This window comes from Bos mutus, chromosome 5, assembly GCF_027580195.1.
Source record: "Bos mutus isolate GX-2022 chromosome 5, NWIPB_WYAK_1.1, whole genome shotgun sequence".
Taxonomy (NCBI): domain Eukaryota; kingdom Metazoa; phylum Chordata; class Mammalia; order Artiodactyla; family Bovidae; genus Bos; species Bos mutus.
The window spans coordinates 67,417,776-67,440,045 of NC_091621.1; the positions used below are offsets into that span (position 1 = coordinate 67,417,776).

Here is a 22,270-nt window from a genome sequence, read left to right on the forward strand (position 1 = left end):
GACTCGATGGACATGAGTTTGAGTAAGCTCCAGGATTTGGTGATGGACAGGGAAGCCTGGTGTGCTGTAGTCCATGGGGTCGCAAAGAGTTGCACACGACTGAGCGACTGAACTGAATCGAACAGAGAAGATGTGCTTCCAATCTCTCTTAGGAGGCTGATAGCTGGAGGTTTCAGTTCCTCCCCATGTGTATCTGTGGGGGTGCTGAAGATAAGGCCGGTGGCTTGGGGGAAGGGGCGGGTAGGAGTACAAGAGAGACAGACATTTCCAGATCATGACTGAGAAAAGCATGAATGTCTCCATGGCATTGTTGAGGTCCTAGATCTAGGTTCCAGGTAGGTAGGGCAATAAATCCTTTTTTCATTTGTTACTTTGAGTCCCTATGACCTGCAGTCAAAGGAATGTTGTAAAGTATACCTTATACCTATATACAAGTGTACTAAAGTGTCCTAAAACTATAACTCTGGAAGGCATTGCCTATTTAAGGTAAAGGGGCCCCTCCAACCCCATGCCCCTCCTAGGGAGCTTTTAAGAGTAGGGAACTGGAGAGCTCTTGAGATTGGATCCTGGCTTCTTCTTCTTTCTTTGGCTGCATTGGGTCTTAGTTGCGGCACTCAGGACCTTCGCTGTGGTGTGCAGACTTCTCTTTAGTTGTGGTGTGTGGGTTTCCGAGTGCAAAGGCTCAGCAGTTGCAGCACATGGGCTTAGCTGCCCCACGGTATGGGGGATCTCAGTTCCATGACTATGTCTCAAACTTGCAACCCAAGTTGAAAGGTGGACTTTTAACCACCGGACCACCAACGAAGCCCCCAAATCCAGGCTTCTGAGACACTCCTTCCATGCTGCTTTAAAGCAAGGGTCCTTAACCTAATAACTTGATCTCCCTGGGGTTCTGTGTAGAGTGTGACAGGCATGTGAACATCCCATCAAATTGTAGCTAAAAAGTTATGTGTACACAAATACATGCGCTTTTCTGGGGAAAAGATATGTAGATTTCATCACATTAGTAAAGGGACTGGTAAAACAAGAGGGTAGATCTCTACTAGATGATTAAAGGCAAAGTATAGTGTTGAAGCCTGAGTTTCCATGACTCGAAGTGTGTCAGGTAGCTAGACTTTTCAATTAGACTGGAGAAGCAATGTCACCATCTTATTAACACCATGAAATGACTTGTTTAAATAAAAATCCATCTGATGTTTAAAATACTTCATCTGAAAGTTCATTTCATTGTGGGCCATCTGCGGTTACCACTATCTGAAGGATGGAAGAGACTTATAGATTTAAAAAATGGCTAGAAATTGCTCCCTGGAAAAGTTCAAATATCCCCCCAAGTGTCATGTAAACAAATAAAAGACTGTAGTCTACTTGTTCTATCTGCATAAAATAGTAATTCTTAGTAGTACCAATACATTCACACGCCACTGAGCAGATCTTGAATATTCATGCATGCATTAAAAAGCCTTCTGTTGCTACGGTGGAACCTCATATTGTGAAATGTGCTCCAGCTTTCCTTTAGAGAGAATATTATAACTGAAAATTAAATCAAAAGCTATTGCTTATCAACAAGAACAATCAGGAAGAGAAAGAGGGAAGATTGCCCTGGAAACAGTGGGACAGTCTAGATTAGATTCCCAGTGAAATATTGATGTCTTGTGGGCCTGGGGTTTGGAGTGACTAATATTCTAGTGGTAATGAGTGTCTTTAGACCCCAATTATCTACTGTACATGGGCTTCTCAGGTGGCTCAGTGGTAAGGAACCCACCTGCCAATGCAGGAGATGCAGAAGACACAGGTTCAGTCCCTGGGTCGGGAAGATCCCCTGGAGAAGGAAATGGCAACCCACTCCACTATACTTGCCTAAAAAATCCCATGGACAGAGGAGCCTGGCGGGCTACACTCCACGGGGTCACAAAGAATAGAACACAGCTGAGCGACTGAGCATGCACACACCCCTCCATGTGATTCTGAAATTGGCTAAGGTTTAAGAAACAGTAATCTGGGCTTCCTTGGTGGTTAAGACTCTGAGCTACCACTGTAGGCGGCGGGGTTCAATCTCTGGTCAGGGAACCAAGATCCTGCGGGCTGTAGGGGCTGTGCGATGCAGCCGAAAAAGAAATAGTAATCTAACTCAATTCCTTTATTTCACAATCGAAGAATCAGAGGTTGAGTAAATGCTACTCAGGATCCAAACTTGTTAGCAGCCCCAGCAGTAAACCACAACTCCTTACCCAGAGAGTTTGCTAAGCATGGCCTTGCAGGAAGAGGTGGAAATCCTGCAAAGGTGTTTCCCTGCAGCCTGACACGTGAGCCATCCTGCTGCACTGCAGGAAGCGTTCCAGGACTGGCCGAATATGTTTCTCAAAATTGGTCCCTCTTCTGGATTCCCAGGTGGTGCAACAGTAAAGAATGTGCCTGCCGACACAGGCGTTCAGTGCCTGAGTTGGGAAGATCCCCTGGAGTGGAAAATGGCAACACACTCCAGTATTCTTACCTGGAAAATTTCATGGACAGACGAGCCTGGTGGGCCACAGTCCATGGGGTCACAAAGGGTCAGTCAGGACTGAGCACGCACGCACAGTCATGGATCCCAGGTTTCCTAGGCTTTCATCCAGAATACCTTATTTTTATTGACATCACTTTGTAAAAGATAGGGTAATAACATGATTAGTTTACAGCTGGGCTTTTTTTTTTTTTTAACTGTTATCATGAGATCCCTTTTTAATATGCAATCATTTGGAGTTAGAAGAGGCCTTATTTTTATAGTCACGGTTATTATTACTGTCATTCATGTTGATAGATAAATGTTGATTTCAGATTTTAAACCTGTCTATGAGGTTCACAGAAATAGAAAACAGTTTATCTGTGTTAGAAAATAAAATATGCCAACCCTTTGTATGTGGGAAACCCTCCCCGATTGCTTATTTTTTAAAAAATTAGTGAAAAAAGCCACAAAAGATTACTGTGGAAAAGAACTGTTTTTTATCTCTGATAAATGAGTGTAGAATGTTAAATGGAAAATAACACACTTATTTGCTCACCTTTTTCTTTTTAAAATAAGCACAGCCGTGATATTGTTAAGCCACACCCTGACTTCTCTGCCCACCACCTTCTGGGTTAATTTTGTGGGAATTAAGGCCTTTAATTCCAAAGGAGAGTTGAGGCCAACTTGCTTTTCATGGGAAAATAAATGAGCAGGGTGAGAGCTGGCAAAGTCATCATCTATAGGGAGATGGCTGCATGTGGGTCTAAGTTGCTTAACAGGCCAAGGAGGGGAGAAATCTCGACCAAGCAGGCCTGCCTGCAGGACTTTCCCCCCTGCTAGTGCCAAGAAACTCTGGAGAGAGCATTCTTCCTTCCTCTTTTAGGGCGATTTGTGCGATTTCTGGAAATCACACTGCAGATCTGAGTACATATTTATATCCAGATTTCTAAGCAAGTTAAATGATATACATTCATGACTAATTTACAACTGTATTGTTACTTAAGTTGCCATCCTTTGAAATGTCTATGAAGAGGCAACAGTCAACATTTTGGTGACTGGGTTTCCATAGACTTTCTTATGGACACACAGGAGCATACACACATACAGACAGTTTTATATAAATAGATTCATATGCCTGCTGTCTTATCATGGACATCTATTTTTTAAAGCCTTTTTGCCTACTTCGTTTTTCTTTTCTAATCACCTTCATCCCTAAAGTAGCCAGCCTTGAAAGTTTAATGTATATCCTTCCAAATCTTTTCTCATTGTATAATCACATACCCACACACATAATTATTATTATGTGCAGAACATAGAACAGAACCTAGTATTTAAAACAGTGTCTGCAGCATTATAGATACTCAATATTTATTAAATGAATGAATGGTTTGCTTCATAAAAGTGGGATAATTACATGCATGTATATATAATTATTATAATAATTATTCCATATATATAATTATCCCATCTTTCTGTATCTGGCATTTATCCCTCAAAGCCTCTAGGTAATCTCTCCATATAGATTTAATTAATTCTTATGAATGGTTGCATAATAGCTCAGTTATAAAGACAACACCAACTTATTTAACTATATCCCTAATTGATAGTCAAGATGAATTTGTTACTATAAAAAATAACAGCTAACACCTGTTGTGTTCCACAGACAAAGCACTTTTCTGCAAGCACTTTATATGTATAAAGTCACTAAATTAAGATTATTCTCTCCATTACAGGAAACTGAACAGTAAATTAAGAAACTTTCCTAAGGCTGTATAGCCAGTAGATGGTGAACTAGTCAGTCTGGCAAACTAGTCAGTGTGGCTCCAAGGTACCTTTCATGGAACTAGTTCTATACAGAGCAGTTGTCAGCACAACTGTACTTGCATCTTAATAGAATGGTGCCTTATTTCTAGTTGACAGTTTCCCAGGAGTGAAAGAACGTGTATATTTCATATTGATAGACTGCTTTGCAAAAAGAGTGTAACAGTTTACATTTCCATCAAAACAATATATGAGAGTGCCCTTTTCTTAAAGAGATTATCATTTAAAAATATTACACATGTATTTTTAACCAACGTGAAGGGTGTGATTTCATTGTTATGTCTCTGTGCTTTTCAGACAGCAGTAAGGTTGAGTGTGATATATCAGCCGTTCAGATTTGCTCTACTGTAAACTGCTGTATGAGGGTTCTCCAGAGACACAGAATATATAATTACTTAGGTGATTATGGAGGCTTGGAAGGTCCAAAATGTGGGCTTTGGGGCAGGGTGGGCCAGCAGGCTGGAACAGTTGATGCTGCCGTCCAAGTCCAAAGACTCTGAGGCTGAAGACCCAGCTCTCCTGCCAACACATTTGCAACAACTAACCCTTTGGGTATGGTAGCCTTTCTGGAGCTATTAAAGTTCAGACTGCCCGGACGTGAAGTCTAGCTCTTCACTTATTACTGATTTGAGTTCCTTCAAGTAAGGCTCTCAAAACCCTGCTTCATGGAGCTTCTTCGAAAGCTTCTCACTTTGTAACTTTCATCTGTTATTTGTTCTATTTTAGGGATTGTCTTTTATTTTTCAATAAATTGTTAATAACATATGAAATTGTTGCTGAAACTTGGCCTCTGTTCATTGGTTCCAAACAGAAAAGCACAGAGAGTTTGGGTGAAGTAGAAGAGTAGCTTTTATTGCTTTGCCAGACAAAGGGGGCCACAGGGGGTTGATGCCCTCAATATTGTGTGAGCCACCCTGGAGGGGGCAGGGAGCACTTTCACAGTGTTTACGGAGCAGGGCGTGACCAGCTCCTGGACAATTCTGGGACTGGCTGGCATTGAGGTAAAGTTTAAGCATCATCAACCTCCTTGTTTCAACCCGTGTAGGGTCTATGTTCTTACGGTCAGCAATTTTCATTTAGAGGGGGTCTGCTTCCTGTAAAAACAACTTAGGAATGTGGATCAGGCCTTTGTATCTTTCAGGGACCAGTGAGCCATGGTGAGTCCATACGTGGCAGGATTATAGTCTAAGCTGTAATCAGTTTTCTAGCCCAACAGCTTTTCTTCCTTTTGACATCTTCACATTTCCCAATCATTAACTCGTGAGCCAGTTTACTTTGGAAGACAGGACACAGGGGCTTGTTTAAAGATCAGTGCCTGTCATTTAGAAGACACACAAAATTAAAGCAGAAATCTTTACATAATCATGTGTCTTTTGATCTTCTGTCCCCAAGTAATTGATTTATACCTGAACCTTATAAACGAGTATCTTTTATAGAAGATACAGGAGGCCGGACGTCCAATAAATGTTCCCCATTTCCTTAATGTGAGAAATCCAACCTGTCAAATGCTTTCTCTATCTGTGCTGCAGAAAAATTTAAAAATGTATAGCAATAAGACAATTTAACCAACAAAGTATCATCTTTGTCGTGTGTAAGAACTTTTAGGTTCCTCACAGTGTAGTCATAGTAAGGACATCGTGACATCAGCCATGTATACTGTTGGGGTAGGTAGGAGTTAAGTCATTTTCCCAGCCTCTCAGCAGTAGAGAATCCGCCTACTAATGCAGGAGTCCTCCTCCCCCCCCCCACCCCGCCCCGTCAACCCCCACGCCCCCAGCCCCTGCCATTGGATCCGTGGTTCCAGAAGATCTCTTGGAGAAGGAAACGGGTAACCCATTCCAGTATTCTTGCCTAGAAAATCCCTTGCACAGAGAAGCCTGCCGGGCTACAGTCCATGGGGTCACAAAGAGTTGGACTTGTCAGACTGAACAGGCTAGGTGAAAAACTTCAGAATTGTCGCTTAATTACTATATCTCTGCTTAGAAATGCCAGGACCCTAGACAGTAATCATCAGAAACAATGACTTTGAAAACTTATTAATACTGTCAAAAAAAAAAAAATCAATCTTAAAGAGCTTTGCTTTAACTTCGTCTTTGTTTCAAGGATTAGAAATGTTAAATAAATACCCTCCGACAAAATAGTCTCACAATAAATGGTATCTATTACTGTCGCTCCTTGCTGTCAAGGCTCATATATTCTCATATCTGTACCACCTCCCAACGCCTAGCACATATTGGACAGTCATATAAATATTTCATTCGAATGAGTGAAGGAGTGATAGCACTGAGATTCAAGTTGCACTCGAGTTAAAGCTTCGAGTCTTGCTTTTCGCGTTAGACCCTGAGTGCATGAGAAAACGAAGGATAAAAACCTTCTCCGACTTGCTGCCAGTGCTAAACTACTAATTCCCAACACGCAATAGAACTCCGTAGTTACCCGCGCCAGGTCAAAGCAGTCTCCAACTCTCCTTTCGCTACGCGGGAGTAGAGCAAAAGTTTATGCAAATACGCGGGCTCTAGCTTGCGCACGCGCAGAAACTGCGCAGAGCTCCTCCTCTGAGTTCGGTGGAACTCAATTTGAGTACGCGGATTACAGCCGGGAGGATTTACGGAGGTTTCGCTTCCGGTAGGACCGGAAGCAGCTTGAAGATGGCGTCCTCTAAGCAGAATGGGCCGACTACAGCGTCGGGGAAAAGTGAGCTTCGTAGCCCGAAGCCGACGTCGGAGAACCGAGGTGAGGTTGTCTAAAAACCGAAGCCTGGAGTTTGTGGATTTTGAGTTGGTGTTTTTTTTTTTTTTTTTGCTTTCGCTGGCTAGGCACGTGTAACGCCGCCTTGGGCTTGTTCTGTGAGTTTGTGTACCTGTAATTGCCGATCTGGAGGGTTGTTGACCAGACTTGAGGACTGACCGGCCTGTATGGTGCCAGCCACGTGTTCCTAATTTATTGCTTTCCAAAGTAGAGATGTTGCTGAATGCGTGTTCTGTAAAAATATGAGGATTAAGAAATTGAGGAGGGCGCTTCAGGACTTTAAACTCGCGGCGGTGTTTGGAAATTGTTGGCAGAATGAGGAATGAGGTGGGAGAAAGTGGTGGTTATGCATCTGAGTGAACGACTGGTAGTGATAATGAAGGACTAAGACAGCTGTAGTGATAGAAGGAGGTAACCGGCGTGCCCTTAGCGTCAATTTGTCAGCCATTGAAAAAATTTTGGAGCGTTTGTTGTTATTCCTATTTGTCAAGTTGCTGAAGTTATCAGCCAGCCCAGCGCCTACTCTTGCAACTGCGTTCTTTTTAAATTGCTCTCTTGCTTTGCGCTCGCGCTCTTGTTTTATCCATTATCTTCAGTGTGGTAGACAGAGAAATAGCTGGGGGCCTGCTCAGCCAGACTTACTGGAAGTATTAAAAACCTCAAATTTCGATTCTATAGGCATTAGAGATTAAAAGTGTTTTGTTGTTTTAATTAAGGGTATGGCAGAGGCCGGTGCATATACAGCTTAAAGAATAACACCAACAGGTGAAAAGCAGCTCGTCAGAGCATTAAGAAGAATAGAGCATTACCAACCATATCTCCAAAACCCGCTACGTGCACCTCTCAGATCATTCTTTTACTTTAGGGACTTAAAGTAACCATTCTGAATCATGTTGAGTATTGTTTCCTTTCTTCATAATCCTTACCACCTATGCCCAAAATGTTTCAATTTTGTCCGATTTTGAATTTTACATGAATGAAAAAGGATTGTAGGTATTTTTTTCTGTCTTGCTTCTTAGACTAAACTTTGTTGTTATTCAGTTAGGGCAATAGTTGTAGCTGTAATTTATTCTTTTCGCTACTGTATGATGTTCCCTTGTATGAATACACCGTAATGTAAATTTTCATTTTAATGTTGCTGGACTTTTGGACTGTCCCCATTGTTTGTTATTATAAACATCTTCATACATTTCTCCTGGTTAATGTATTCTGGAGTTTCTTTGTTTATGTACATTACATGGGATTGGAATCTTTGTAGTGTAGGGTAGAGCATGTGCAAATAATAATATTTTCCAAAGAAGCTGTGGCACTTTATACTTCCAGAAGTAGTAGGAGCGCTAACACTGGCTGTTATCTGAATTTTAAATTTGTTGTTTTGTTAAGTATGAAATCGTATTGTGGTTTTAATTCAAACTATCCTGATTGCTAATGAGATTATACGTCTTTACACATGTTTGGGATTTATTTGTTGTTCTTTTATTGTGAAACTAAACTATCTCTTTAGCCAGGTTTTTTTCTTTTTTTTAAATTCACAACCAACGAGTTGTTTGGTAGAATCTTGGTCAGATGGGTTTTTGTGGTGATTTAGTCACTAAGTCATGTCCAACTCTTCCGACCCCACGGACTGTAGCCTGCCAGGCTCCTCTGTCCATGGGATTCTCCAGGCAAGAATACTGGAGTGGGTTGCCATTTCCTTCTCCAGGGCATCTTCCTGACGCCAGGGATCAAGATTGCAGCCATATTCTTTACCAACTGAGCTAGGAGGGAAGCCCAGATATGCATTTTAAGTAGTCAGTATTGCAGAATTTGAGGGTTTTTTTAGGATATTGAGGAGTAAATGGTAAATGAAGACTAATTCTCTGTGACTTGAGCCCTAAATAACAAAGTGGGTGTGAGTAAAAGAAACAGAAAGCAAATATATCTGACTGGGATGGCTACGATGGACCGTAAAGACCTGCTTCTTAAACTTCAGTATGCACAAGAGTCTCCTCATGACACCATTAAGACAGATTGCTGGGCTTCATCTCAGAGGTTCACATTTAATAGGTCTGGATGGAACGCAAGAATTGCATTTCTGACAGACTCCCAATTTATGCCTGTGCTGCAGGCCCATGGATCAGACCTTTGTTTAACAGTGAGTTAAGATATAGCCGTTAGATTTAAGAGGTAAATCCAGGACCAGGAGTTTTAATAAGTGATATAGGAGACAATTTATGGCCTTAGGAGGCATTTTGCTTTAATGAGAGGAGACCTAGCCTGAGGCAGCTTCATATTCCCTACACTAGTCACTTGAACGCTTTGAATGGAGTATCTTTTCTAAAGTGGAAATAATAATACCAGTTCTTCCTTTCATAGTTTTGATGAGAGTATACAGAAGGAAGTCACATGAAAGCTGTTAGGAAAGCCTAAAACCCTACAGTAGTGAATATTAACTGAAAGTATACACTGGAATCAGTTTTTGAAAACTTTATGTATACGCACATACAAACATATATACACATAGGCTCCACTTGAGTTGAGTCTGAAATGTTACTTTATTTAAAATAGTAGTGTAAACCAAATAGTATTTGGATCCTCAACTCTAAAACAGTGTAGTGCGGTAGAAGTTTGTGAGAACCCACTGTATGCCAGGTGTATGCCAGTAACTGAGGACCCAAGGAGCAGAGTCCCTGCCCTCAAGGAGCTTTGTCTGTGACGCGACTGGAACACACACTGCAGATAATTCTAATACAGTATGTTGATAATGACAGAGGCATGTTCTTGGACTGTTGAATAATATAAAAAGCAGGGAAGAAGGAAATGCATGAGAGTATTGGGACACTTGTGCACGTATGCGTACAAGTGTTCAAAAATCTTCAAAAGAAGTTAAATCTGATGTGTAGATTTTTCCTCCTCTGTAGATGAATCTGAACTCCTCACTGTTCCGGATGGTTGGAAGGAGCCAGCTTTCTCCAAAGAGGACAATCCCAGAGGACTTCTGGAGGAGAGCAGTTTTGCAACTTTGTTTCCGAAATACAGAGAGGCTTACTTGAAAGAGTGCTGGCCATTGGTACAGAAAGCCTTGAATGAACATGTATGCATGTTTTATGTATTTCTCTGATATTGCTATTGCTTATATCTTCTGAGTAAGTGAATGTGTGATGATGGATTTCTATGTAAAGGTGCTAGCATAGCTGTTTAATTTGATTCATTTGGTATTTTAAACAGACTAGGTAAGCATTATCCTTACTGTTCATTTGTTCTTAGTTTTGTGAATAACAGATTACTCGGAAAAATTGACATGCTTTTACATTTTTAGGGGATTTAAATTTGTAGGGGTGTCTGAAACTCGTTTGGAAACTCCAGATTTCAGAATGTGTAGTCTCTGCTGTGATGGTTGCCATCAACCTGTACCGTTTTGAGCTGAGGCATGCTCCTGGCATTGTTTAACATCTTATTGTAAATGAAAGATGATGGATGTGACCAACTTTCCTGTTTGTTGCTCCTGCCATGCTCCTAGAGCAGTGCATTTGATTTTATTTTTCAAACTGGATTGAGACCCCCTTAGAGAATCAGGAAGTGAATTTAATGGCCATAGTGAGCCTTAGGAAAAAAACATATCACATGTGGTAAGGATAAGTATCATTTTCTGAAGCTTTTGGTTTGTCTCTGTGTTTGTGTACACACTAGGTTGTGATAGAAAATCTCTTTCTCAGCTGTGGGACTGCTCTGGAGTCATTTGTGCCCACTAGGCATGAGCGTGGTTAGCACACCAGGCCGTATTTTACAGCTGTCCACATCTGGGATTAGACCCAATTTGTTTCTGTGTGTGTGTTTAAACTGATAGACACCTAACCTTATGTTTAATTGTTCATCATTCACTGTATTGAAATATTCTTGAGGTCATGCTCACAGTTAGAAAATAGCATTTTTATTTGCTTTGTTGAAGTCTGGTTCTTTTGAAAGTTAACGCACAGATTCTCTAGTTATTGCTTTTATTTTTAAACCTATGACAGTTTGTTTTTACTTTGTATTTAGCTAATGTTGTTGTTGTTTAGTCGCTCCATTGTGTCCATGGACTGTAGTCCTCCAGGCTTCTCTGTCCATGAGATTTCCCAGGCAAGAATACTGGAGTGAGTTGCCATTTCCTTCTCCTGGGGATCTTCCCACCCCAGAGATGGAACCTGCATCTCTTGCATCTCCTGTATTGATGGGCAGATGTTTCACCGCTGAGCTACCAGGGGAGAGTTTGAAAGGGAAAGTCTATTTTCACTCTAGGGAGAAGATTTTAGATTAGAGCAACATCTAGCCAGGGTAGGGAAATTATAAGCTTTACATTTTTACCTTAAGTCTTAAATATGACCTCATTTTGATTGATGTGATTTTTTAGACTGGAGGTAATATTTATTCCAAAAAGTGTAAATTATCCTAAAGCCAACTATAAATGTTTTTAATTACCTGAGTCTCTTATACTCTTTGAAATGTAAACGTAATCAAGTATTCCTTATTTACATTAACTTTCCAGCTTCTTCAAGGAGAGAGTTAAACGATTTTGAGATATCTTAATGGCACAGAAATTAATAGTTAGGCTAGGATAGGCTCTGTAATCATCTAAAATTGAATTCATTTTCAGATAACTGCTGTTCGCTCTTTTTGTAGCATATTAATGCAACCCTGGACCTGATTGAGGGCAGCATGACTGTCTGTACTACCAAGAAGACATTTGATCCATATATCATCATTAGGGCCAGAGACCTAATCAAACTGTTAGCAAGGAGTGTTTCATTTGAACAGGTAAATTTAGAATTAAATTTAGACTTTGCTTTATTTGCATCAACATTAGAGACAACATATATCATTGCCGCCACCACCCTCCCCCCTAAAACGTTTTCATTTTTGTGCTTAAATTTCTTGGCTTGGAAAACATTTGTACTTGTAAAGAATGTTGATGAGCTATTTTCTTTATTTTCCCAAAAGGCAATACGAATTCTTCAGGATGATGTTGCATGTGACATCATTAAAATAGGTTCTTTAGTAAGAAATAAAGAGAGATTTGTAAAAAGAAGACAACGGCTTATTGGTCCCAAAGGATCTACTTTGAAGGTACTTTTTATTAGTGAAAAAGTATGTCTTCCTCTATTGTTAGTTTTTCAGTGTACTGAAATTCAACTTTGTGCTCTTTTGATATAGGCGTTGGAACTCTTGACAAACTGTTACATTATGGTTCAGGGAAACACGGTTTCAGCCATTGGACCTTTTAGTGGCTTGAAGGAGGTGAGGTTTACGCTCTTAAATTAGTTTTAGCAGAGAATAAATGAAAGAATATGGGTATACTATAATAGTTCATTGCATAATATATTTTTTCATAATTTTAAAAAATTGTGCTTTGTTTGATTTTCATTAGTAAATTCTTCATGTAATTTGAGGGAATAGCCATTCCTGAACCTTAACATATCATGGCCAACTTTTGGTAACTACAGAGAGATTCATTTCTGAATTAGAAGGTCTGTTCATCATTACTTCCCCTACTACAGGTTTTAAGTGGGTATTTTAAGATCTCAGTCTGTAGCAAACATTAGAAAACACATGGGTTTAAATGATTGGAGAATTGAGCAGATCTTGTTCTTTGCAGTAACAGATACAGCCAGTAGAGGTCAGGGTCAGAAAACTTCCTTTAAGATGTATTTTCTTTGAGTTTTAATATGTTAATGTTTCATGAATATTAGTTTGTCACATGTTATTAGAAAATCTACAGAGCACATACTGTTTCTGTAAGCTCCTTTTGAGGCTTTTGTTGTGTGTATCTGGCTGTGAGCTCTTACTTCCTTTTCAGGGCCTTTAATAATACGTCTTTTGGACTTCTTTCTCATAAGTTATCATGAGATAACTCAATCTTATGAGGTAACTCAATATCTCATAAGTTGTTATGGCACAATAACAACTTAGGTGTTTTGAGTATTTCATAGTTTTGTAGAGTCTATTATTTAATTCTTACAACAGATCCTTAAGGTGGTTTTATTTCAAATGTATTACAGAATTCAAAAGCTGAAGTCAGGAGGAAAATTAAGTGACTTTCCCCTATGAAGTCCCAGCATTTGCTCACATATTTTCTAACTCTAAATCCATCTCTCTTTCCCCTAAATTACATAGCTCCAGACTGCTGTGTTAATTCTGTGTATCACTTTTTAGCAGTAAAATTGAGAGACTTCATTGTATCCAAGTGAAGTTAACTGTTATGAAAGATCCAGAAGCCACTCAGAACAGTTGAAGGGACTACTATATTCAATTTGGTAGCCATTGCCTGGTTCATAGGTTATTTTGCAATCTATTAATCCTCTTCTACCTAGTTCACTGAAGTCTTCATTATAAATAACTGATTCATTTTTCTTTGCAAATTTCAGGTTCGAAAAGTAGTCCTGGACACTATGAAGAATATTCATCCAATTTACAATATTAAAGTGAGTGTTCACTGTTCATTAGTAAAACAGTGGTTATCGAATTGTTTTTAGCTATAGAAACTTTTCTTAAAAATAAATCTTTTATGAAAGTCTAATATACAAAACAGATAAGGCAGAACTATTTGGGTAGAGTTCAGCCCACTCAACACTATCCCAGTCCTATAGTTCCTTCCTTGAAAGCTTAGGTCTCTGAGGAGTTAGTGTGAAAGAAAGCTGTTGAAGTGGGCTCTGTAATGTAGTGATTCAGTTCTGATACAAATAAAATACGCTTCATGGAATTTGTTGTAGAGGGTACCAGTTCAGTTTTCTTAGTCTGATGAGCCCACAGACTGTATTTATAAGTGTGATCTTTTAGAATTCTGCCATTTTCTGTAAGTCTGGAATAATTCAGATTGCATTAAAACTTGTTTTGGAATTTAACACTCAAATTATAGGCCCATTGAGAGAGTATATCCCTGTATGCATAACATTCAGTAATTGTTCTTGGAGACATAACCATGGTATATGATGTTTTATGATGGATATTTGTTAAACAGTCCTTGAATTTGATGAATTTGAAAAGTCACTCTTAGATTAGGGTGAAAAAATGATTTTGGGTTTCATTGGGACATTAAAGAGAGCATGTCTTGCATCTGATGCCTACTTTGCATCCTGTGATGTTTCAGTGTCGATAAAATTCAGGTGGAGTTGGGGGAAGTGTGAAAACACTGGTTTCATTGATCATGAGAAACTTTAGTTTTTTATTTCTCTATGATAATGATATTTCATGTGCTACTGAAAGCTTCCTGCTTGTAGGAAACTTCACAATTAAGCACTCTCTCTGTATAATGAAGTTGAATTTCAAGGGTTTTAATGAAAAACTTAGTCTTATTTTCATCTCTATTTTAATGATTCTGTTTCTTAATCTAAATTTCTAATGGTTTTCTGATGCTTGGTTAGTTATGCATATTTGAGATTATATGCTTTTTCTTTACAGAATTGATTTAATCTACTGAAGCGGCTAAGAGTTGTTCCTTTTAATTTTATTATTTATAGGAACATTGTTTATAATGTCTTAGGGTGAGAAACATGTCACTTCTAAAATTAAAAGTGTTTACTTTGTTCGTATATTACCATGACCCAAGACCTTAATGATTAAACGAGAGCTGGCGAAGGACTCTGAGTTAAGATCACAAAGTTGGGAAAGGTTTTTGCCACAGTTCAAGCACAAAAATGTGAATAAACGCAAGGAACCAAAGAAGAAAACTGTTAAGAAAGAGTATACACCATTCCCACCACCACAGCCAGAAAGTCAGGTCAGTATTAAATGTGGAATTTTGTTACATGAGAGGGAAACCGTTTTAATCTATTTTGTCAGAAACTTTGAGGGTATTTTAGGTGGGATTTCTGTGGGTGTTTGGGTGTGTAGAGATGCAAGAATCCGAAGGTAAGTGTAAATACACTTATTTTGAACTAACTATATGGAGGTGGGGAGTGGAAGCTTCATGTTGTGAGAGTAAAGTGACATCAAAGTGGGTGATGTTGGTTGTGTGTCTGTACCTGTAGCCACTGTGAATGTTCCACGGTTAAAAAGTGTCAGTGACGCAGCCCACAGTGCTTTCAGTTCTGCTTTGGCCTCATTCGTGTGACATGTACTATATATTTTGCTCTGGATTTGAAATCTTAACTTCTAATATCTGCCTTTTTTTTTTTAAGATGTGAATGCCTCTCATTCTGTCTACTGTCTTCTGGCATAATTTCTTTTCTCTCTTGCCTGTCGCTGTTTCCTTTCATACTCCCTTTTTCTGTCACACTTGTCTGACAGAACAGCCCTGAAATTTGCATCAGTCCTAAAACTTGACTTCTTTTCCCACAGTGTGGCTACTAAACATAGCTGAAGAAAGTCAGATCTTTGGATTATATCCCTTAAAAACTCCCATGTCCAGCCTCAGATGGTCTTCAGCAGTATTCTCTGGCTGCTTTGTGTCCTCTTAATTCTTTCGCCACTCTTCCACTCCCCGTAGATGACATTGCTTTTTTTCCCCTCAAATATTTGAGATTACCAGGCAAAAACTCTTTCAGCTTGCTCTTAGCTCACAATTTTTTTTCCCATCTGCATCAGTCCATTCTTTGCTTGTTCTTTGAGTTCTTTCTTCACCTGTCTGCTGGAGGATCTTTCTTCATTATTCCCTCCCTTGGGTGTATGTTGAAGTTTTTCCTTTAACCCTTTTTTTTCTTTATACTATCTTGTCTTCCCCACAGCCCTGTGTTTGCAGTTTTTCAGGGAAGGTTTGATGAAAGGTCAGAGGTAAAAAAGGGATGATGATCATCATTGTAAAAAAAAAAAAATGTGTAAGTGTTGGATCTGGAGCTCTACATTGGAAAATAAAGTGAAGCCAGAAAGAAAGTGTTAGTTGGGGGAAAGTAGTGAGTGACCCAGGTACTAAAGCACGCTTCTGTAACACCTGGTGTGTTCCATGTAGCCCTGTCCTGTACTCACTATTTGTCTTGTCTTCCTCTTCTCTGACTGTAAGCTTCTTAAATCAGCAGTGTCTCGATTGACTTAACTCTGCCACTTATTTGCTATGTTCAGTTGCTCAGTCACGTCTGACTCTTTGCGACCCCATGGACTGCAGCACGCCACTCTTCCCTGTCCATCACCAATTCCCGAAGCATGCTCAAACTCATATCCATCGAGTCAGTGATACCATTCCACCATCTCATCCTCTGTCGTCCCCTTCTCCTCCTGCCTTCAGTCTCTCTCAGCATCAGGGTCTTTTCCAATGAGTCAGTGCTTTGCATCAGGTGGCCAAAGGATTGGAGCTTCAGTTTTCGCATCAGTCCTTCCAGTGAATATTCAAGACTAATCTCCTTTAGGATGCACTGGTTGGATCTCCTAGCAGTCCAAGGGACTCTCAAGAGTCTTCTCCAACACCACAGTTCAAAAGCATCAATTCTTTGGCACTCAGCTTTCTTTATGGTCCACCTCTCACATCCGTGCATGACTACTGGAAAAACCATAGCTTTGTCTAGACAGACCTTTGTTGACAAAGTAATGGTTCTGCTTTTTAACATGCTGTCTAGGTTTGCCATAGCTTTTTTCCCCAAGGAGTAAGCGTCTTTTAATTTCATGGCTGCAGTCACCATCTGCAGTGATTTTGGAGCCCAAGAAAATCAAGTCTGTCACTGTTTCCCCATCTATGTGCCATGAAGTTATGGGACTGGATGCCATGATCTTAGTTTTATGAATGTTGAGTTTTAAGCCAGATTTTTCACTTCTCTCTCACTTTCATCAAGAGGCTCTTCAGTTCCTCTTCGCTTTCTGCCGTAAGCGTGGTGTCATCTGCGTGTCTGGGGTTATGTTAATTAGCATAATTTAACACATCTGTGCCCCCAGTTTCTTCGGACATAAAATGAGGATGATGATCATACCTGTCTCAAAGAATTGTCTATGAGAATTTGAGAATTGTCTGGGAGAGACTGAAGGCAGGAGGAGAAGGGGACGACAGAGGATGAGATGGTGGGATGGTATCACTGACTCGATGGATATGAGTTTGAGCATGCTTCGGGAATTGGCGATGGACAGGGAAGAGTGGCGTGCTGCAGTCCATGGGGTCGCAAAGAGTCAGACGCGACTGAGCAACTGAACATAGCAAATAAGTGGCAGAGTTAGTCACTGTAGAGAGTGTAGTAATAGTTTAGAGCGTTGCCTTAGATAGATCAGTTGTATGTTAACTATTTAATGAATGAGTTGTTACTTGCTCTAATTAGTATTTAGTCGCTGCTGCTGCTGCTAAGTCGCTTCAGTCGTGTCCAACTCTGTGCGACCCCATAGACGGCAGCCCACCAGGCTCCCCCGTCCCTGGGATTCTCCAGGCAAGAACACTGGAGTGGGTTGCCATTTCCTTCTCCAATGCATGAAAGTGAAAAGGGAAAGTGAAGTCGCTACATCCTGATAATTCTTGCTTTTCATTTTGTGTGATGAACAAAATGAAACTTAAAAAAAAAACAAACAGGGTTTTATCTCCTTTTTTCTGTTCCTTTTATAAAGTGTTACTTTGCTCTCTTCACTCTTCTCAGGAAGCTTCAGTTATTTCTAAATCACATCCCGCCTCCCTTATTCATGTTTCTTCATGTCCCAAACTCTTTCCAAGTGTCTTACCTCACTTTCCTGAGTCATTGACCTTCCACCTCCCCTAAAGCAGTCTGTTGAGTATTCCATGTACACATCACCTACTTTCCTACCTGCGAGCTTTTGTGTATGTATATTCTTGTCAGCTTAGAGTGCATTTCCTTCTTTTTAGGCCACTACCTTACATAAGAGTTTTGACCCTACTGTCTTTACCTCAGGGTCATTGTGAATTTCTTAGGAATTGACTTCCCATCTACATGATTTCTGAAGTAATTGTAAATACTCATTTCAACAGATTGATAAAGAATTGGCTAGTGGTGAATACTTTTTGAAGGCAAGTCAAAAGAAGAGACAGAAAATGGAAGCAATAAAGGTAAGACTGTGTCTAGCTTGCAACATTAACTGCAAAGTGCGTGGATACTTTGGATTCTTACTTAACTGAAAACTTTGTTAATCATGTAGGCTAAACAAGCAGAAGCTCTTAGTAAGAGACAAGAGGAAAGAAACAAAGCTTTTATTCCACCTAAAGAAAAACCAGTTCACCTAAAGAAACCTAAGGAAGGTAATGCTGTTTTCTAAGTCTTGTTATGATGTTGAAGTCTGTTAGAGGAAAAGTAAACCCATAGTGAATTTGTTGAATCTCTGAGTTCATGTTAAGAAATAACCACATCTTTCATCAGTTCTCTCAGCGTTTCATTACTCACAAGTCCTTGGGACGAGGTGACTGAGATAACCCATAATTTAGTACCAGCTTGTCGGAAAGATCCCTTGGAGAAGGAAATGGCAACCCACTCCAGTATTCTTGCCTGGGGATTCCCATGGAGAGAGGAGCCTGGTAGGCTACAGTCCACAGGGTCGCAAAGAGTCGGACACAACTGAGCGACTTCACTTTCACTTTCAGTGCCTATTTGAGAGTATCCTAGATTGACAGTCGCTTCCTGATCTCTGCTGTGCTAAGGAAGGACTCTTTGTTTTGAAAGATAGAAACCAGAGCAGTGAGTCCTCTATAGAAATAGAGCGGGAAGATCCCTGAGGTCTGCTGTCATGCCCCTTAAAGAGCTTACCAAATTTATACTTTCTTTACTTGTATAATCTGTGACTTAGAACTTGATGCTTGTATTGTTAACATGCATTTCTCATGACCTTGGGCTAAAACACCAGCAGAATAGCAGGAATATCTTTCTTACTCAGAGGCTATTAAAAAGACACTCAGAGAAAACATTATTCCTGGCCTTGTTTTGACCTACCTTCTCTTTTACATTTTCTTTTCCACTAGTAACCCTTGTACTCTTCTGTAAAGTAACTCTCCGAAGTGGTCAGTGGCATAATGAGGGGAGGGAGGTCGCCAGTATTATAAAGTTCCAGTATTGTACATCACCTATTGGTCTAAGCCGGGTGTAATGTTACTATTTTCTTAATATATATCAGTGTTAATAACTTAAAAAATACTGTATTCTACTTCTTAGATCATTGGTTATATAAAAGTTAAAAATATCATAAGCATCATAATTTTTAGTCGGTCAGTTTTGTACTCTCAAGGTGTTCAAATAGTAGTTTAACCTCAGTTTAATACTGGATAAAGTGTAGCTGTTCCATTGTAGTGGAGACTTGAAGTCTGCTCTCAAGTTGCTAGGGTGTTTGTATGATGACATTTTATCTTGTGGTTCTTTATGTCCTGAATACTGTTCTTTAAATGATAAGAAAATTTGCCATTTTTTGCTGCTGCTTTCCTCTATTTTGTTCAGACTTCTGGTGTTAGCTACATGGTTTGGTTCTGTTAGGACCTCCAGATACTCTCAGATTATTGTCTTTATTACCAAAATCTTGTTAAATGAAATAATACTAATCATTAATTGAACTAATATTTGGAAAACTAAGTTTTTTAAAGAGTACTGTAAAGTTCCAGAATATGGAAACAAGTAAAAATAATAATTTCAAACAATTTAAAATTTCAACATTTTATGTTGAAAAATGTAATTTCAACATAGTTGAATCCAATAATTCGTTCAGGTAGTTAAAGTATAATGTCATTTTCATGTATATTCTTACTAGTCTGTTTAAGTACTTTGTTTTCTCCTAGTTTGAAAAAATTTCTAACTTTCCTTTTAGCAGGTATTTTGTATTTTATAACATGACCTTTCAATTACAATAGTACTCTAAAATTATTCATATTTATGTAATCTTTGTTTTATTTGGTAAAATCTAAGGAATTACATGTATTGTTTTTTTTAATTTATTTAGCTTCTACTGAAACTAAAATTGATGTGGCTGCCCTCAAGGAAAAGGTTAAGAAAGCAAAGAATAAGAAACTGGGAGCTCTTACAGCTGAAGAAGTTAAGCTTAAAATGGAAGCAGATGAAAAGAAAAAGAAGAAAAAGTAACACAAACTCTGAACTAAAATTTATTAAGCTATCTCCTTTTGTAAAGGATTTTGAAATACTGTAGTTGGCAACATTAGTTGCCTTATCCTGATCACTTTTTTCTGAGTTTGTGCTTAATTACAGTGTTAATATAAACAACTTTTCTTTATAAATTATTGTATCATCCATATGTTTTTTGAAAAATTTTATACTAGAGAGTGGTATATATGTGTTTATATGCATTGTATCTAATCTATTCCAGGCAGGTTTTACCTAAGCATGATTTTAGGGGTAATTTTTAAGGTAGTTTAGACTTTAAATATAATCATGTCCCAGCATTTGGTTTTGAGGAAGTGCTCTAATGTAATCTCATTTACATTTTGTTCCAAAATTAATTCATAATCCAAAAGAGCGAGGCCTTTTAAATTAATTCCCTAATTACTATTCCAGTCTGAGTCTGAGGAAGTAGTAAACCATATCAAATTCCAAGAGAAAGTGGAAAACCAGATACGTAGAGTTGGAGCAGCATGCACCAGGTTATATCAGAGTGTTTTTACTCGTGAGGGCCGGTGCAGTTTCTCAGACTCACCTAAATCTAGCTCTCTCACTTTACATATTCAGAAGCTGAGGCGTACGGCGATAGAGCTTACTCACTGCAAGTCACAGCTGTGGCAGCTTGGAAACAGTGCTGCTTCTTAAAAAGTGGAATGTAAAGATGAGTCTTCCTATAATGTTAGGAAGATGAACCATTTCTTCTTTTGAGTAGGGGTTTGCTGCAAATCAGAAATACACTCAGTTGTTACTAAAACAAAAACAAAACACCGTGTTTGAATGAGGATTTTTTTCCTCCCTGGATTGTATTATTTCAAAGTAAATAAATGAGGGTATTTGCCCTTGGCCCAAATGATAATTATAACACTCAGTATTAGGATTGGTGGAATAATTATGAGAAAAAGAGATGTGTATCTGTCACGTGGAAATATCGGCCAGTCTGGAAACACAGTAGAGTAGTAACCTGTGAAACAGACATGAAATACTCTCGTTAATGTTGTTACCCATAATGCAGTAACACAGCTCACATAGATCTTAAACAATTCAAGGTTTATATACATACGTGTCACTTTGTCTCGTTGTGGGTTAGCTGTAAAATCAGAAGAAAGAAAACAAAAATTAAAAGAATAGGTACTGGTGAGGCTTTTCTTTTTAAGAGCCAAGTCTCTTAATTATAACCAATGACTGTTGCTTTGGCTTTACTGCAGTGATTTTCAAAGGTTAATTATTCAAGATTTTTTTGTACTTATGGTAATAACTTGATATTTTAAAATCATCTTGTTTATATAAAACTTTTTATATACCACTACTGTAAATGGAAAGTCATTTTACATAAGATAAAATAAATGTAATAAAAATAAGACATTGCAATTAAAAATAAGTATTAGTAGTAATCAGTGTGGTCAGTTTGTTAAAATATTTTCCTGAAAATAAGTTTCTCCCTGAGAAGAATCATCCTATAATCAGTCAGTAGTAAAGAGTGTCCTCTGATCTGTTCTAGTCTGTCATTAACTTATTAATAGGGCATTTGGCTATCAAAGGTCATAACCACTTGACATTCCAAGTAGTTATGAGGAAAAAAATCCACATCTGCCATAGCCTTCTTATACTTTTTATAAATGGTTAAACACCTTTTCTACACTGGTTCCAGGCCAGCTGCTGCTGGACTCCTGTGGTGGAATCCATAAAGGAGCCTATCCTGGACTCCTGTGGTGGAATCCATAAAGGAGCCGATCCAGGACCCCTGTAGTGGAATCCATAAAGGAGCCGATCCTGGACCCCTGTGGTGGAATCCATAAAGGAGCTGATCCAGGACCCCTGTGGTGGAATCCATAAAGGAGCTGATCCTCGGCCTGCTTGTGAGCATCTCTGGCCGTCATACCTGTGACTGGGCATTGTCTGTGGTGACCTGCCATCGAAGCTTCAGCTGCTTTAACTTTTCTTGGCACTTACTTCCATGAAATCAAGGTGTGATGTGCTAGTTATATTTTTTCTTACATATATATATATATTTTTTAAATGTTAAACCTCCAGCTTTTGAATAGTGAAACAGATGCCGTCCACAACGAGCACTAGCTCAGATCAGCTTGTGTACCATTGGTATTCCCAGTGCATTTTGCAAAACCATCCTAATTTGGCCTCCGTTGGTATTTATGGAATAGTTATCTGGAAGACCACAGAGGTTTTTTTTTTTCCTCCAGTGTTTGCTATAATTTGTCAGAGATGGAATCTGATAGATAAAAGCCTTTATCCTCCAACC

General features: G+C 39.1%; 2 protein-coding genes across 2 annotated transcripts in view; one reads left to right on the forward strand and one right to left on the reverse strand.

Annotated features, from left to right (window-relative positions):
* Positions 1-6,911: 6,911 nt before the first annotated feature.
* On the forward strand, positions 6,912-21,358 carry KRR1 (KRR1 small subunit processome component homolog). Its single transcript, XM_005909641.3, has 10 exons — positions 6,912-7,036; positions 9,952-10,124; positions 11,690-11,824; positions 12,008-12,133; positions 12,221-12,304; positions 13,432-13,488; positions 14,613-14,783; positions 17,895-17,972; positions 18,062-18,161; positions 19,841-21,358. The coding sequence occupies exons 1-10, from the start codon at positions 6,952-6,954 to the stop codon at positions 19,978-19,980; spliced, it is 1,149 nt and encodes a 382-aa protein (XP_005909703.1). The 5' UTR covers positions 6,912-6,951; the 3' UTR covers positions 19,981-21,358.
* The window catches only part of GLIPR1 (GLI pathogenesis related 1), a 69,013-nt gene continuing 67,526 nt past the window's right edge, over positions 20,784-22,270 (reverse strand). Inside the window, 2 exon segments of the mRNA XM_005909640.2 lie at positions 20,784-20,974; positions 21,074-21,100. Coding sequence (XP_005909702.2) covers positions 20,820-20,974; positions 21,074-21,100 — 182 coding nt within the window. The 3' untranslated portion in view covers positions 20,784-20,819.

Excerpts from the sequence above, each read along its gene's own strand:
- KRR1 (XM_005909641.3), top strand. The coding sequence starts at position 6,952 with ATGGCGTCCTCTAAGCAGAATGGGCCGACTACAGCGTCGGGGAAAAGT. Across the intron at positions 7,037-9,951 it reads GCCGACGTCGGAGAACCGAG|ATGAATCTGAACTCCTCACT; the intron begins GTGAGGTTGTCT and ends CCTCCTCTGTAG. Across the intron at positions 12,305-13,431 it reads CTTTTAGTGGCTTGAAGGAG|GTTCGAAAAGTAGTCCTGGA; the intron begins GTGAGGTTTACG and ends TGCAAATTTCAG.